The following is a 17743-nucleotide window of genomic DNA, read 5'->3' as shown; positions in this document are numbered from 1 at the left end:
GAAAAGGGGGAACTGATGTGAACAAGATATGCTAGAAGAATAGACAGACGTGTTGTGACTGATAGAATTACATGAATACATTCGCTCTTGACTTTATGAACCACAAATGATATACCGCTACATATCTTTCCATTTCCCAAACATAACACCAGAGGGCTCAGAATGCCCCCTTAATATGGCAGAGCTTTCCAGCTCTGAACTACGAACACACCGCTTTGTCTATCTCTATATCACACAGGATTTAAAATGACAGCGGATCCAATCCACCTTAAAAAGAGCATCTGATGACGTGGGCTAATAATATCTACGAAACAGTGAACCTCTGTTTTATGGTGAAGTGAAGCTCTGATGTATGAAATTCATACAGACAGTGACATTCAGAGTTTGTTTGTAGCATAGCAGTGCAGATTAAGGTTTTCAGGGCCAGATTTATCCAAAGTGCGTGATAAATTGTTGCACTAGCAATAAATCAGGCCCAGAGTGCTGCCAAAAGGGTTATTGTTGTACAATCACATGACTCAACTTATAGCTGTGGAGAATGTGACACAGCAGGAATCTCTGAAACATCTCCAGCCAAAGCGAAACAGAACAAATCTTTAGCGTAGATCATACAACCTATGCGTCACTTCAGTGCATTGCTCAAACAGTGGAGAACCAGTACATATCAGAAGCCACTTATCACAAGCTCCCCTTTATGTAAGTTCCAATAATCAGATGCCTTAAAACAAAGCTTGTTTAATGTGTGTCGGCATCATAAATCCACACAATGTCCCATTCTGGAGTGAAACATGGAGTGTTAAGACATGCGATAAGTTTCATTAGGACAATTACAGAATCCTAAACCTCAAACCCCTAACAGTCTTTCAATATTTTGGTCTCGTTTATTATTTATCATGTATGTTTATGTTCTGGCTGTGTGTGTGTGTGTGTGTGTGTGTGTGTGTGAGCATCTGAGCGAGAAAGTAAGATTGTACTTGTTTTTTTTTTTTTTTTTTTTAAGATTCATTCCCGAGGCCAGTCATCGTATCAGCAATGACGTAAATGTTGGCTTAAGTCTTTCTTTTTTTTTTTTTAAGTCCTCCTGAAGATCAGTTACCCTTCCAAGTGACGGTAACAAAGGCATATTTTCCCAAACTCTCTCTGTCTCTGTTATTCCTGTGTGCCTGTGTTTGAGTGTGTGCAAGGAGAGAGTGTGGTGAAGCTCTAATATTCATTGAGTGTGTGCCATTTTGAGATTTGGCGCCGTGGGTTTTGGCAGACCTCCTGCCAGTGGGCGGCACCCGAGGGGCAGGGGCTGTTTGCGCCGAGCACCAGCCGTCCCAAGGTCTGGTTTTTAGTAGTGCGGTCAAAGTCCATGACCAGGAACTCGATAGAGATGTCTGGCAGCAACTCAGCTGGTACATCATAGATGAAGGATTCATTAAAGACAGGGTTGAGTGTGCTCTTCTTCACATGCGTTTTCTTTTTGGCAATGCGCTTGTGGCCATAGAACACGTTTAACTTCACATATGGATCTGGGACACAAGATAAGACATTTGATTAGATATTTAGAAGAAAAAATACTTACATTTCATATTTGAAAATATTGCATTTAATTATACACTATCTGTAAAAAGTTTAGGGTCTGTAAGATTACAAAAATACTTTTTTTCAGCAATTTAGCAAAATTGTCAAAGACATTTATAACGTTAGAAAATAATTCTATTTCAATTGAATACTGTTCTTTTGAACTTTCCATTTATCAAAAAATCCTGAGATGTATAACGGTTTCCACAAAAATATTAAGCAGTACAACTGTTTTCAGCAGCGATAATAATTTAAGAAATACTTCTTGTACTCCAAATCAGCATATTAGAATGATTTCTGAAGGATCATGTGACACTGAAGACTGGAGTAATGATGCTGAAAATTCAGCTTTGCCATCACAGGAATAAAGTACATTTTAAAATATATTTAAATTGAAAATTGTAATTTCACAATATTGCTGACTTTTGATCTAATAAATGCAGCCTTGGTGGTCATTTAAGACTTACTGACTGATAAAATCTTACTGACCCCAAAACATTTGAACACAAATGTACACAAGAAAAAAATATCTGCATATATACTTACTTCCAGATTGCCCAGTGATGTCCAGTTTTGGAAGGTGTTTCGCTTTTAACACCACCACACTGAGTCTGTGAGAAACAGGTTGATAGGACAGAGAGACCAGCAGCTCTCCACGGCTTACACACTGGAGAAATACAAATACACAGACACATAAGTCAAATAAATTGCTTCTCTCATACATTCTTAATTGCAAGACAACCATTTTTTTAATTTTTTAGACTAGGTTTAATATTGAGGTCTTAAATCAGCTGTACATTTAAGAATAAGACCATGGGTCCTGTGTGCCTCCACAGCACTGGAAGAACTGCAGCATAAGCAGGTAAGTGAAAATGTCATAGCAGCTCTTCTACGCTTGGTGTATTAGCAAAGTAACAGATGCATTAATAAGTGCAAAATGACTGGGCTGATAACTCATTTATAACTTGTTTTCCATTTATCTTGGCAGCTCAACTTGTTGAGTTTCGGTTCGTTTCTGTGCGGAGGCACGAGGAGGCTTTCATGTATGTGCCAACAGGATTGTCTACGCATCATCTAAACCCACTCAGTGAGCAGGAGGATAAGCACATTTATCAATGACTACAAACTACAGTAGGAGGATGGGAGTGATGATTCAGTGCTGAGCTCATTTAAGTGTCAGACTTATAAAAAGAACCCAGATGAATCAGTCACACAGCGGCAGCATGAATAAAATGCATAAACTAATTGTTAAAATTAAACTGAAACATGTGTTTAAGGAAAACTAAATGTATTTAGCTTAAAATCTTAAGAAGAATTTGACTTTAGTCACATTAGTTATTGTTATTGATGGGTATAAACTAAACTTACAGCAATGTTCTACTGTGTGGTGGTTTTAATATTAGCTTGAAATATAATATATTATACATAATGTAAAAATATTATACATGTAATGCTATGATATTTCATATAATAAAAATGTAAAATATTTTCTTTACTTAAATTTCCCTTCATGTGGTTCACATGCTTTTTTCATGCAGTACAAATTAATTTCAAGAAATAACTGTTGAATTAAATCTGAATTAAATGAAAACTGTTTTATTAAATCTGAAATGGGCTCTAAATAAATAGAGCATGGCACTAGCAGTGCCAAGGTTATGGTTTGATTCCCAGGGAAAGTAAGAACTGATCAAATGTGTACCGTGAATTCAGTGTCAGTCATTTTGGATAAAAACATCTGTAAAATGTACCAATATTTCAAATAATATTAATTCTAATAATACAAACAATTAAACAAAAACCTTCAGAGGAATTAGACTTAAGTCAGCGTAGTTATTGTTACTTTGAGGGTTCTCTTTTTTTTTTTTTTATATTAGCTTGAAATATTATGCTATGTATCTGGGTTCCTTGTGTATGTATGTGTATATATATATATATATATATATATATATATATATATATATATATATATATATGAACACTTGTGTTATGCTCGCTCTCACCTGCATACTTCTCTTCGTGATCTGTTGCGTAATATGGACCCGGCCTGTACTTGGGTCCACACCTGCCAGAGGAACCATCGCCTCCCCAATCACATCGTCTCGTGAGAACCGGTCAAAGCTCAGCACCAAGAAGTGCAAAGTGAGATCCGACAGGGAGCTGTACGGCACACCGTAAAATGTGAAGGTCTCATCAAAAGCAGGCTCCAGAGTCTTCCTCAGAACACGAGTCTTAACACGATGTTTCTTCTCTGGTAGAATGGTCATCTTCACATAGGGGTCTGCACTGCCCACCTGGCCTTCCACTGCCGGTAGCCCCCGAGCTTCCAGGATGGTGACCACCAAGGCCTTCTTAGGGAAGTTATAGTCGATTGCAATGCTGAGGTCCCCCCTGCTGGGCTCATCGGCAGGGGTGAAGGGTGTAGCCGTGCTGGAAACCGTAGTACTGGAGGTCTGACTACTGCTTGCAGAGCTACTGTCCAGACAGCAGTAATCCGCACGCACGGGAAGCTCCCTCTCCAGCCTGGGAACCTCGTGGCCACTTTCCCCGAGCCTCATCTGCATTTGTTTCTCTCCCAGCATGCCGCGTTCTGCTGCCGAATCCATATCTACCAGCACCACTGGGCGGCCCTTGCTGCCTTGAGCCCCATCAGTGGTCTGGGACCTTGCCTGGCGTGCCACCCTAATGATCCTCTTGCTGTTGGTCAGCGTGTCAGGGTAGATGCTCATTCCTTTCAGCATGTGAATAAACTTGTACGGCGGGTCTGTGAGAGGGTCGCTGTGTTCCGATTGGATGCCATGGAGCTTGTAGTTCCTCCTGTTGTAATGTTTCTGACAGCAAGTCCACATAAAGATTAACGCAAAAACTGCAACAACCAACACACCAGCACCGATAAACCCCGCTAGCACTGGGGACATATCTGAAAGAGAAAAAACAGAGACGGAAAAGTAAACAGACTGAAAAACAACTTGATCACATACATTTTTCTACATTCACCAACAGTCTAAACATACCTGAAGATGTTCACAGGCTTGAATCTTAAAAAATAAAACAGTCTTTCTCGTTCTAGAATCTAGATGGTTAAAGCACAACAGCTCTGAAAATGCAGACTGACAAACCCACGGAAGACTTGCTCTAATATCTACTTCATGCCCACTCCACCCGCATGATGCAGAGGAACACAATCCCACACAGAGACAAACCACTCTATAACAAACTACTGCATCCGGTCTCACTCTGCAACATAGGTATGAAATATCATGAAATCCTATCATATCATTCTGTCTAGGTGTCTTTACGCTTCTGTTCTGTATAAATGTAATGCCGCATCAGAGTGTTTGTCAGTCACTGCTCTGTAAATGCATTTAATGGTGTGCTATGTTAAAATATTGTTTAAAAGCACCTCATATGCTGTAAAGTTGGCCTTTAGAATAGAATAGAATAGAATAGAATGTCAGTTGAGAGAATATGTATATATACAGTATATATATATACACACACACACACACACACATTAGTGGTGTAAGTTTTAGGGTCACTGTTTCGGTACGGTTCAGAATATGCTATGTTCAAGAAAAAAGGACTGCTATCAAATAAAAATAAAGAAAACAAGAACAAATAATCTAACTACAAGCAACAGCACAAATAAATACAATAGAGCAAAGATACAAATAAAATAAACAGTGCTTAACATGTTTTTTCAGGTAGGTCTAACAGTAGTTTTCAGGTACAGAAATTGAATAATCAAATGTAAAATAAATTAAAGATTAATCCTTATTAATGTTACAAAAAGCTTTTCAGTCGTATAGTGAGTGATTTCCTTGTCTTTTGTTTTTTGATTAACATTAAAAACACAGACAGCAGCAGGAATATTAGGCTGCTGATCTTACGATTGATTTTTGACAGTTGACCAGAATTGACAGCTGGCTTATCTAAAACCAAGAAGTGGCCGTGCATATAGTCCATTGCGATAAACCGTGCAGCCCTAACTTAAGACATATTGACTATGTTAATATTTGCTAGGATACTCACCAAGACAGGCATTTTGACATAATTTTTGTGTGAATTTGCCCGTTCAAGCGCAAGAGTTGAAAGAGAACTCAATATTTGTGCGCAGACGCGGCTTTCCGTGTGTTCTCAAGTTCTCATTCGTATCTTCTTGCTCTTGAATTTTTAAATTGCCATGGCTTCAAACATGCGAAAATGAGTTTAGTTTAAACACAGATAGCAACGTGTGCTGCTCAGGTCTCACCAGCGCTCACGCGCAATCAACACTCTGGTGATAACGGCGTAAATGTCTGGTCATGTTTGAGCAATGAGCATACAGCACTCGCATTGAACAAAGTTTAAAAGAGTGACTGTTTTGTCCATATTTTTTGATCATCGCTGTTGTGACATATTGGGAAGCCAGAATGCATATCCATTGACAGAAACATACATTAGTGGAACTCGTTCTGTCTGTTTTACACTTTATTTTCAACAAACCAAGTATGGGTTTTCAGATTTGAGATGGTACGGTTCGATTTGAGAACCGCTACACCCCTAATATACACTCACCTAAAGGATTATTAGGAACACCTGTTAAATTTCTCATTAATGCAATTATCTAATCAACCAATCACATGGCTGTTGCTTCAATGCATTTAGGGGTGTGGTCCTGGTCAAGACAATCTCCTGAACTCCAAACTGAATGTCAGAATGGGAAAGAAAGGTGATTTAAGCAATTTTGAGCGTGGCATGGTTGTTGGTGCCAGACGGGCCGGTCTGAGTTTTTCACAATCTGCTCAGTTACTGGGATTTTCACGCACAACCATTTCTAGGGTTCACAAAGAATGGTGTGAAAAAGGAAAAACATCCAGTATGCGGCAGTCCTGTGGGCGAAAATGCCTTGTTGATGCTAGAGGTCAGGGGAGAATGGGCCGACTGATTCAAGCTGATAGAAGAGCAACTTTGACTGAAATAACCACTCGTTACAACCGAGGTATCCTCTCCGTGTGCTGCAACCTTGTCGTGGTGGAGAGGCTTGCGTGCTTCTATGATCCTGAGAGCTATGCTGGAGGGAGCCTATGGCTCCTGGTAGGTTCAACCATACCAGACTGGTCTTGGGTGAGGAGTGAGACGAAAGGCAGCACCTCGCCCTCCAGGTTGGGGGTTGGGCGTGGCGCTAACAATGCCACCCTGTAAAAAAATCTACTGTTACTGAAACTACAATGAGCAATATTACTTACATCAGGCCCATAGTAGACCCTGGCCACCCAAACTCTTCGGATGGCAGTATGACCACCCCTGATGAAATCCGTAGGGAAGTCAGGAGTGCGAAAGAGGGCTTACTAGGACCTAAAACCAAGATCCGCATTGGAACATGGAACGTCCGTACCATGTGGGAGACCACCAAGACAGCACAAGTCCTCAGTGAGATGAAAAGGTACCATCTGGACATCTTGGGGATAAGTGAGAGTCACTGGATCGGCTCTAGTCGTCAAGTCCTGCATGAAGGGTCTGTTATCCTCCATTCTGGTCACGAGAACACCCATACACATGGTGTAGCCATTTTAATCTCCAAGGAGAAGGCCAAAACCCTGCTAGAGTGGGAACCAGTAAGTGAAAGACTGATCCGAATACGCCTCAACTCAAAGTTCTGTAAACTCACCATCTTACAGTGCTATGCACCAACCAACGAGGCGGAAGAGGAGATAAAAAAAGACTGGTATGAACAACTGCAAATGGCGGTTTCCAAAGTACCCCAACACGACGTTCTTCTCCTAACTGGCGACATGAATGCCAAAGTGGGAACCAACAACTTCAACAACGAGAGAGCAATGGGTAGACATGGATGTGGCGACAGAAACAACAATGGTGAACGCCTTGTTGATTTCTGCATGAGTAACAACCTGGTCATCGGCGGCACCATCTTTCCACACAAAAACATCCATAAGCTCACATGGCAGTCACCTGATGGTAGGACCATCAACCAAATCGACCACATCATCATTAATGGTAAATGGCGCAGGTCACTGCAAGATGTTCGAGCCTACCGAGGTGCAGATGCCTATAGCGACCACTACCTAATCGCTGCCACCATTAAACTCAAGTTGAAGAAGTTAATCCCACAAGGCCATCGGCAGAAGAAACTGGACATTGCAAAACTCCAATACCCAAAGAAAAACAAGGAGTTTGTGTTGGAACTCAGAAACCGCTTCAGCACGCTAGAGGCTTCCTGTGAAATAGAAGAAGAACCCACCATAAACCTCATAAACAGCAAATGGAATGCTATCAAAACCATATACTCTGAAACAGCACAAAAAGTCCTGGGCTTTAAACAGAAAGGGGCCAAAGAATGGATATCCGCTAACACTTGGCTGAAAATCGAAGAGAGGAAACAGCTGAAGGCAAAGATGCTGAACACCAAGTCCCAACGACTCCTCGAGAAAACCAAGATGTCCTATAAAAACAAGGACAGAGAGGTGAAGAGGAGTGCTAGAAAAGACAAAAGGGTCTTTGTTGAACACCTGGCAAGTGAAGCCGAGAAAGCTGCAGCCTATGGAAATCTAGGCACAGTGTACAAAATCACAAAGCGACTCTGCGGCAGATGCACAAACCAAACTACCCATGTTATGGACAAGAATGGCAACATCTGTACATCAGAGAGTGAACAAGCAGCCAGATGGGCTCAACACTTCCAGGAAGTACTCAACCTCCCTGAGCCTGAACAACCAGCCAACATCACAATAACAGAGGATATCCTGGAAATTAACACCAACCCCCCTGACTTTGCCGAAGTTAAAGCTGCCATCCAAACCCTGAAAAGGGGCAAGGCATGTGGCATAGATGCTATCCATGCCGAGATGCTCAAGGTTGACATTCTAACATCAACAAGAGTGCTGACGGACCTATTCCAAAACATCTGGAACAGTAACACCATCCCTGAAGATTGGTCCAAAGGCCTCATTGTCAAAGTACCCAAGAAAGGCAACATTAAGAACTGTGACAACTGGCGTGGAATTACTCTTCTGTCTATCCCAAGCAAGGTGTTCTGCAGAGTCCTTCTCAACCGCATGGAGACAGCCATTGACACCAGAATTAGACAGGAGCAAGCAGGCTTCAGGAAGGGAAGAGGATGTATGGACCAGATATTTGCTTTGCGTAACATCATAGAGCAGTGCTTGGAATGGAATACACCCCTCTACATCAACTTTGTGGACTTTAGGAAGGCCTTCGACAGTGTCCATCGACACACCCTCTGGAAGATACTGCAATCCTATGGAATACCATCAAAGATCATCTCAATCATAAAAACATTCTATGAACATTTTAAGTGTTGTGTCATTATGGGAAATCACCTCTCTGAGTGGTTTCCTGTGCAGTCCGGAGTGAGACAAGGGTGCATCATCTCCCCTATCCTCTTCCTGGTCGCCATAGACTGGATCACAACCAACACCATAGCAGACAGACCCAGAGGCATCCAGTGGACTCTGCTCTCCCAGCTGGAAGATCTTGACTTCGCCGACGATCTTGCTCTCCTATCAACCAACCAGTACAACATGCAGGCTAAAACTGATAGGTTGAACAACTTTGCCAGTCAAGTTGGGCTCAGTATTAACACCTCCAAAACACAAGTGATGTGTGTCAACTCCATCCCCACAGCACCCATCCTTGTTAATGAGGAACCACTTGAGTGTGTGGAAAATTTCACCTATCTGGGCAGTCTCATCAGTAAGGACAGTGGGGCATCTAAAGATATCAAAGCAAGGCTCGGAAAGGCTCAGGGTGCCTTCTCCCAACTCCGCTCTATATGGAGATCAAAACAATACAGCCTTAAAACGAAGATGATCCTATATAACTGTAATGTAAAGTCTGTTCTGCTGTACGGTTCAGAGAGCTGGCCAGTTATCAAAACTGATATGAGGAGAATGGAAGTGTTCCATAATGGATGCCTCCGACGAATATGCCAGATATTTTGGCCTAATAAGATCTCAAACAATGAATTGTACAAGAAAACGGGAAGCTGGAGTATCACCAAGGAGATTACACGAAGACGCTTGAGATGGCTAGGACACGTGTTAAGGATGGAGCAGGACAGCATCACAAAAGTTGCCCTAAGATGGACACCACCTGGTAAAAGAAAACCAGGGAGACCCAAAACCACCTGGCGCAGAACTGTGACACAAGAGCTGGAACAGATGAACCTGTCATGGGGAGAGGCCCAACATGCTGCCAGGGACCGAATACAATGGAGAGTGCTCATTGAAGCCTTATGTCCCATAGGGGATGAAGAGAAATGATGATGATGACAACCGAGGTATGCAGCAAAGCATTTGTGAAGCCACAACACGCACAACCTTGAGGCGGATGGGCTACAACAGCAGAAGACCCCACCGGGTACCACTCATCTCCACTACAAATAGGAAAAAGAGGCTACAATTTGCACGAGCTCACCAAAATTGGACAGTTGAAGACTGGAAAAATGTTGCCTGGTCTGATGAGTCTCGATTTCTGTTGAGACATTCAGATGGTAGAGTCAGAATTTGGCGTAAACAGAATGAGAACATGGATCCATCATGCCTTGTTACCACTGTGCAGGCTGGTTGTGGTGGTGTAATGGTGTGGGGGATGTTTTCTTGGCACACTTTAGGACACCAGACACAGTCACCAGATCTCAACCCAATAGAGCATCTTTGGGATGTGGTGGAACGGGAGCTTCTTGCCCTGGATGTGCATCCCACAAATCTCCATCAACCGCAAGATGCTATCCTATCAATATGGGCCAACATTTCTAAAGAATGCTTTCAGCACCTTGTTGAATCAATGCCACGTAGAATTAAGGCAGTTCTGAAGGCGAAAGGGGGTCAAACACAGTATTAGTATGGTGTTCCTAATAATCCTTTAGGTGAGTGTATATATCTATGTATATATGCAAAAGTCAGTAAAAACTATTTTACAGAAGATTTGCTGTTATATTTCTCTTTCTATATTTATCAAAAAAAGGATCATGGATTCAATAAAAAATATTAAGAAGCTCAACTGTTTTCAACATTGATAAAAAAATCTGAAGGACAGTTATTACTAGAGCTTTCTGTCCTTGTGTTGTCAGGACACAGTGACATAAATTAAGACGAAGATTGATGACAGCAGAACAGAAACACTCCCTGCGGGAGAGTGTGTTTGTGTATGTTGCTGATATATGGCGATTGTAAGATGAGCTGCTCAAACATGGTTTGATTAACAATGAATCTTTATGCTGAAATCCACGCTCTATCCACCCCACAGTGCCATTTTATAAGGTCACAGTGACCAAACTTATGAGATCAGATGTGAGATCAAAAGGTTTACTGGATGCCTTTTAAAAAATATATATATGTTTTTTTGTGAAGGAGGAAGACAAAGAGTCAGAAGAAAATGTGAAGGTGAAGGCAACAAAACATCACATAAGAAGAGAATAGTCATTACAGCCAAAAAAAATAATAGCATGATGGAGCTACAGCCAAAATTAACAGCACAAGGCAGACAGAAAGAGATATTTGCCAGTGCTCCACCCAGCATGTTGTTCTTTGCTCTATTACTCTCACCAAACCTCAGACAAAGACCCTCACCCCACTTGCTAGATGACGCAAGACTTGGGTAGGCTCCAAAAAAACAGCTGCTCCAATTACCTGGAAAAATCCCATGGGCCATAGATGCGCATGAACCAAATACACACGCAAACTAAGAGGATAGATAAATGAATGAATGAGATATTTATATAGCGCATATCCTACTACTGTACACCGAAATTGCTTTACAATCAATGACAGGTTTCTCTCCTCAGCCACCACCAGTGTGCAGTATCCACTTGGATGATGCGTTGGTAGCCACAGTACACACCAGCTATAGGTGGAGAGGAGAGAGAGTGATCGAGCCAATTCAGTTGATGGGGATTATTAAGAGGGCTTGATTGGCAAGGGCCAATAGAGGGAATTTTTACACCCCTACTGTTTACGAGAAGTGCCATGGGATTTTTATAACCACAGAGAGTCAGGACCTTTTACGTCTCATCCGAAGTACGAAATACCCACCTCACGCACACTTAAACAGTTTTGTTAGAGTTTTTTAATCAATGCAGTGAGAGTAGAAAAGTCTCTGATCACCAAACCAAGACATCTCTATGATTAAATTCTTGGTGTATTTCTCTGTATTTCTCAAGATATAAATCAAAGTAACATCCCTTTAGAGCCCTGATAGGTGTGTCTAGACTGTGGACACGGTAGAGTGATCAAATATCAAACATCAGAGATGATCATTGCTATAACTCATTGCTAGATAAAACATTACAGATTGGATTGAAGGATGGGGAGACCTGAGAGGATCGCTAAAAGAGCCCTATCAATGTTACAGCAATCAGTGAACTGTAAGATCCTTCATATAAAAAGCATCTAATAAATGACAAACACGCTGTATGTGGGTGAAAATGACGGGTTCAATGTTATGTGCTCTGACTTTCCAAAACCAGGTAATGGCCATTCACATCTACAGTACAACAGCAATACTGTCTTCAGCAGTGGAATCAATTCAGGTCAATTTACCAACCCTGACTAAAATTAGTACTGCCAGTTATTCCAGCACTATGGTCTCAGTGTGGATCTCAAACCAGAATGATGCAGCAAAACAGAAAAAAACTCAATCCTAACCCAAGTCACAATGTAACAAGTAGTAAGAGCTCTTTTTTTCTGTATTGTGACGAGTAATGGATTATCGTAAAAGAAAAATTTGCAGGGCTGGAACTTGATTGGATGGAGGAAGATGTGAATGCGAGCTTGCAGTCGTTTGTAAGAAAGAGGCGGTGTTTAAGCTGGAGAAGTCACCAGAGAGAAGTCTGGTTTTACTAGAAGATCAAGTGATGACTGTCTAAATAAAATTACGATGTTAAAAAAATAAAACATGCATGGATATTGTTCACAATAAAATCATTAAGATGCATTTAGAAAATAGGGTTAAATTCCATTTTTCATGTCGATTTTAATTTAAAAATTAACAACAGGTTAACTGGTTGAATCCCATATAAGATGAGATCTGTTATCGTAAAACATGGCAAAAAATGATTTTATATGCACAATACTGTTTTACAAGATTCTAAAAGAGGTCCTTGTGTAAATCGTGCTCAGCCCACAGTGAGGGTGGGTGAAGAAACGGTGTCTGGAGCATAAATGTCTCTCGGAGACTGATGCCAGATGGAGGTGGGCACTGTGGTGCCAGCTGGTGCTGGCATCAGATACGAGGACACTCCTTTCCGTAATGCTATCTCACACCCTCAGACACGACACTCTTATAAAAAAATATATATATCTTAAAAGATAATACTTCATAAATCGGTTTTCTAATTCAAGTGAAAACATAAAATATAACAATCAAATTTGTCTTCATTCAGATGTATAGAGAAAATCAATTCTGTATTATTTTGATTTATACTAAAATTACTGTATTTACAAATGCCCATGGGGCATTAAAATAACCTAAATCAACTTAAGATTATAATTCACTGCCTCAACAACTGTTTTTCTTTTTTTTTAAGTAAAAAAATATTTATCCAGTAAATCATGAATGACAGGAAAAGTCATTGTGGCTTTGAATTTTGCGGATATTGTGGGGCCTTGGAGTAAAAAAATGGTACCAGCTAAAGAGCAGCTGAGCAAAAGTGTCTTTTTTTGCCCATGATACAAATGAAAGTCTGGGACATGAGGGTGTGTAAATGATGACAACATTTTGGGTATTAGAAATGGTTCTATAAGAGGGTTTTGAACAAAATGACTGAAACCAGCATTCAACACCACTCCTAAAGACAACACACATTTGTATAATTGTACTTTAGTTTTGACTCAAAATATTTCAGTTACTGATATAGAGCCCGTATGCTCAATTCCAGCCCATATAGCTGGTGATTTTGAGGACACATGGGTGGAGACTGTAATCTCAGCGATGCGCGTTGTTAACAAACAAAGAGCCCTCGGGTCCAGTCCGGAATAGACATCACGTCATTCCTGCTTCAATCTCACTGCGCAATGTGCGCATCACTCCATTAAAACACTTTAGCATCATGCATTCAACGTTCACAAACGCTCGCTATATAATAAATCACTACCTGGACAACAGATAGCCTACTGATGTCGGTTAAATAGTCTGACTTCCCTTTCCAGAAGCACTCTCCAAAATAAAACCCGAAATGAATGATATCTTAACCAGGTCAGGTGTATCCATAACACGTAGTATTCATATCACAGGCGTGTTGGGATGGCCCAGGCCTGCGCTATAGGCTACTCACCGTACACTGCGCTTATTTCAGTGATCTCAGCCATTTTGAGGGTTGGGCGCGCTGTGATCCGGATAACAGCCGTGGAATAAACAATAGATGTCGACGGTCCTATGTTTAGCTGGTATAATGTGGGTGTCTACATCTCTACAGTACGTGGGGTCTTCAAGTCTGGTCCGGTCCAGGCCGTTGTGGGATGCTGCGCCCTGAAGGATGCTGAGCGTCAGGATGCACTGCGTCAGATTGAGAGTCTGACCGTAAGTACCGCCCACCAGCAGCGAGCATCCAAGGATCGCACCGTCCCGTTTTTTCCAGCGTTTTCATATCCGTAGAGGTACATTTAAATAAAAAAGGGGGAATAAGATCTTACCTCTTTAACAGTTATTTTTTTTTTTTTTTTTACTTTAAGACCATGCAGCAGCTTGGTTTAACGTGGTAGTTATGGTTATGCACTTTGCAAAAATACGTCAAGATAATGTTTTTTTTTTTATATGACATGAAATTAGAATACTAAAAACACATGTTCGAATATCCATACTTGCAGTATGTTAAATGAGTAGAATGAGCAAAAAAGTTGACAGCAGGCAGTTCCCAGATGACTTGTGGAAGGGTTTCCCAAACGGGTTCACCAAGAAGGGAACTTCAGGGGGTTTGTGATTGATGAAACAAAACATAAAATTAAATAAAAGCAATCTAAATAAAATGCTTACTAAAAAATATTACACGTTCTTTGTTTATCCGCAGGTCATGAGACCATTAACTGTCATTAGAGAACCATGAACATGCAAATGTGTTAAAATCTTAACGAGGTACATCCAGTAAATATTTCAGATAGATTCAGATTAAATGTTTTGGCTGACAAAAAAAGTTTGGTAATCCGTGATCTTCTGCATCTGCTGAGATTGTGTAATTTGCAACCCAGACCATGGGTTTCCTATCCCATGAAGCTATGGGGTGCTATAAGTACCAAGAAAGTTGTATGATTGTTGTTAGTGCATTATGCCAGGTGTCATATATCTTCTAGCGGACAGATATTACCCGAATTTACTTTACTTAATATATATATATTTTATGTAGGGACCATTGTATGGAATAAGACACTTGAGTGTGCGCTGTATTCTGAATATAGTCACGGCTGAAGTAGGGCTGAGCCATGGTCCCGGAACACATGTTTGGAGGCCCCCCTCAGTGGCAGACCCCTTATATTATCCTACAATCGGCAAGTGGGATTTGAAAAAAAAAAATATTTAGCAAGCACATATGTTGGAGGTGTTTTGCCATGAATATATTCACAATATAGCAGAGCCTCTAGCAAAATCTTTGAATTAAATACAATTCGTAATATATAAAGCTTAAACAAGAGTCATGCAAGTTAAAGGAGAACTCCGGTCAATTTTAACATTGAGCTCATTTTATTGTACATTTGGAGTGCTGTACAGGTCAGTGGATCTGACCAGTGGATCTGAACACGAGTGGATCTGACTGCAGTAGATGTAAAAGATATGTATAAAAATGATGTTATTTAAGCCAGCGCAAATACCTGTTTACATCCTGTTTTTCGGTTGAAGTCCAAAGTAGTCGATTGCCGAGTTCACGCGCGTGATCATAGGTAACTAAACCCATAGACATAATAAATACATAGACGCCCTATTGGCCGCTTTGGAACGTTGCTGCGATACGTCAACGCGTCCGCCATTTTGTGGAGGGCAAGACTGCGCTGTAATCAAATGCAAGTAAACAGGTGAGCTGCGGTTTTTCTGTATAAAAACCAAAAAAATAAATAAATTTATCAACCGATTTCGGTGGTTTGTATGTGGTGTACAAAAAAGTTCCATCTGTAGTTAGTTAAACTCTTGATAGTTAGACTTATATTTTTTTTTTTTTTTTTTTAATAAGGAATGGCCAAAGCTCAGGCTTGTCATGTATTTAGCTTTTCATTCTTGAATAAGAATTGTGAACACCCCCATACTGAGATATAATTTAATTTTCACATTAAATTAAATAAAGTTTTCTTATTGTGGGAAAAGCATATTCTGTCTTGACCCGATTTTAGCAATAACAAAGATAACTGATGGATCCTTTATGGTATACATATGATATGGTACAACTACAGTGCAATGCAAATAGTAAATAAGATAAAGTGAGAGGTAGGCTAATAGTAAATAGTTTAGTCAATAAAATAAACAAACAGTATACAGTAAATAAAATAGTAATGAAAAGTATAGTTATATAATATCATAAGTACTAATATAATAATAATAATAATAATAATATATTGATAATAGCATATAGTTTATGTATAATACTATAATAATAGCAATAGAATATGAAATATCAATTACAGAATATAGACAAAAAATAATAAGTTAAATAGTTATGAATAGTAAAATAATTTAACAGCATAACTATAATAGATTGATAATCGCAAGTGGTATATTATTATAATAAAAATAATAATGTAAATTTATACATTTTAAAATATTATTACATAGGCTATATAAAATAAAATGACGCAACACTGTCTCTTTTTGTTAAATTTCAGTTTTTAAAAGGTATAAGAAGCTATACAAGTCAAGAAATAAAGTAAACGATCCAGTCAAACATACAGTAGGCTACACTGTTAAAGTTAAATAGCCTAAATATATAAAGTTATGAAACTTCACTTTGCCCTCAGCCAAAACAATCTGCCAAGGAACAAATTATAGATTAATGAAACCAAAGATCGCCCGTTAGATAAACACAAGACGAATTATTCTCACTAGACTGACAGCGACGAACGTCAGAACTCAGAAGCACTATAGCCGAGGCAAGGCTGTTCTCGGCGGGGTACATGAGCGCTGAGCGCCCGCGGTGATCGCTGGATCTCACAACTCCGAAACCGTCAGATAACATTTTTAAAAAAGGTGCTATCTTTATAAATAAACCACAGATTTGAGCTTTAAACAACTACATTGTCGACTGAAAAACTCTTAAAACTACATTTCGTGACACAATAACAGTAGTATTTTTAAATTTCGCGGCCTTTCTCCTCTGAAAATAAAAATAGTAAATGAAATGCAACCAGAAACAAATTTTCAGTTTTGCTTGTGAAAGGTAATTCCCTGAGACCTGTTTTCAATTGTGTGGCGATTTGAAAAGCCCCAAGCAGCACAAGAAATAGGCATTTTTCTCAATTCTCGTTATGAGAGGTATGGGAAAGTTGCCCTCCGCAGTATGGCGGCGCCGTTGACGTACGATCCAGCGGCCAATAGGGCGTCTATGTATATTATGTCTATGACTAAACCTATGCGCGTGAACTCGGCAATCGACTACTTTGGACTTCAACCGAAAAACATGATGTAAACAGGTATTTGCGCTGGCTTAAATAACATCATTTTTATACATATCTTTCACATCTACTGCAGTCAGATTCACTCGTGTTCACTCAGAAGGAATCACTCACATTTTCTGTGCACTTGTAATGACACATCAAGGATGTTAAGAGCCTAAAAGCAGGTTTAGTACTTGCCCTATTGAAGTCAACAGGGTGCAAATTTTAAAAATAGAATAACTCGGTGTAGGCAACACCGATTTTTGTCGTTGTTCTCTGTATTGACAGCACTCCAAATGTACAAAAAATGAGCTCAATGTTAAAATTGACCGGAGTTTTCCTTTAACTCAAGTCTAATGCAGGGCTGTGTATGAAGGAATGTAATACTTTAAAAAATAACCACTAGGTGTCCTCACTCCTGTCTCAGTGTCATGGCTTATAAAGGCTTGAACGTGTCAGACTGTTATGGCACATTGTTATGGCATCACTCATGTATAGCCTAGCAGACGAAAATCCTACTGTTAACAAAACTTTTATCTCTGTATCACTGAATTATAAACTAGTATGGTATTCATAACAAGTTGATTGTC

At 40.0% G+C, this 17743-nt stretch overlaps 1 protein-coding gene across 1 annotated transcript; it reads right to left on the bottom strand.

Annotated features, from left to right (window-relative positions):
- Positions 1 to 997: 997 nt before the first annotated feature.
- Positions 998 to 14096, bottom strand: syt11b (synaptotagmin XIb). The gene is made up of 4 exons (XM_081389758.1): positions 13856 to 14096; positions 3567 to 4483; positions 2113 to 2233; positions 998 to 1514 (listed from the first exon to the last, which is right to left on the bottom strand). The coding sequence occupies exons 1-4, from the start codon at positions 13887 to 13889 to the stop codon at positions 1204 to 1206; spliced, it is 1383 nt and encodes a 460-aa protein (XP_081245884.1). The 5' UTR covers positions 13890 to 14096; the 3' UTR covers positions 998 to 1203.
- Between the last annotated feature and the right edge of the window lie 3647 nt (positions 14097 to 17743).

This window comes from Scardinius erythrophthalmus (assembly GCF_964197995.2).
Source record: "Scardinius erythrophthalmus genome assembly, chromosome: 16".
NCBI classification, from domain to species: domain Eukaryota; kingdom Metazoa; phylum Chordata; class Actinopteri; order Cypriniformes; family Leuciscidae; genus Scardinius; species Scardinius erythrophthalmus.
Note: the sequence above shows the minus strand (reverse complement) of the source record. Positions and strands in the feature narration are given on the sequence as shown.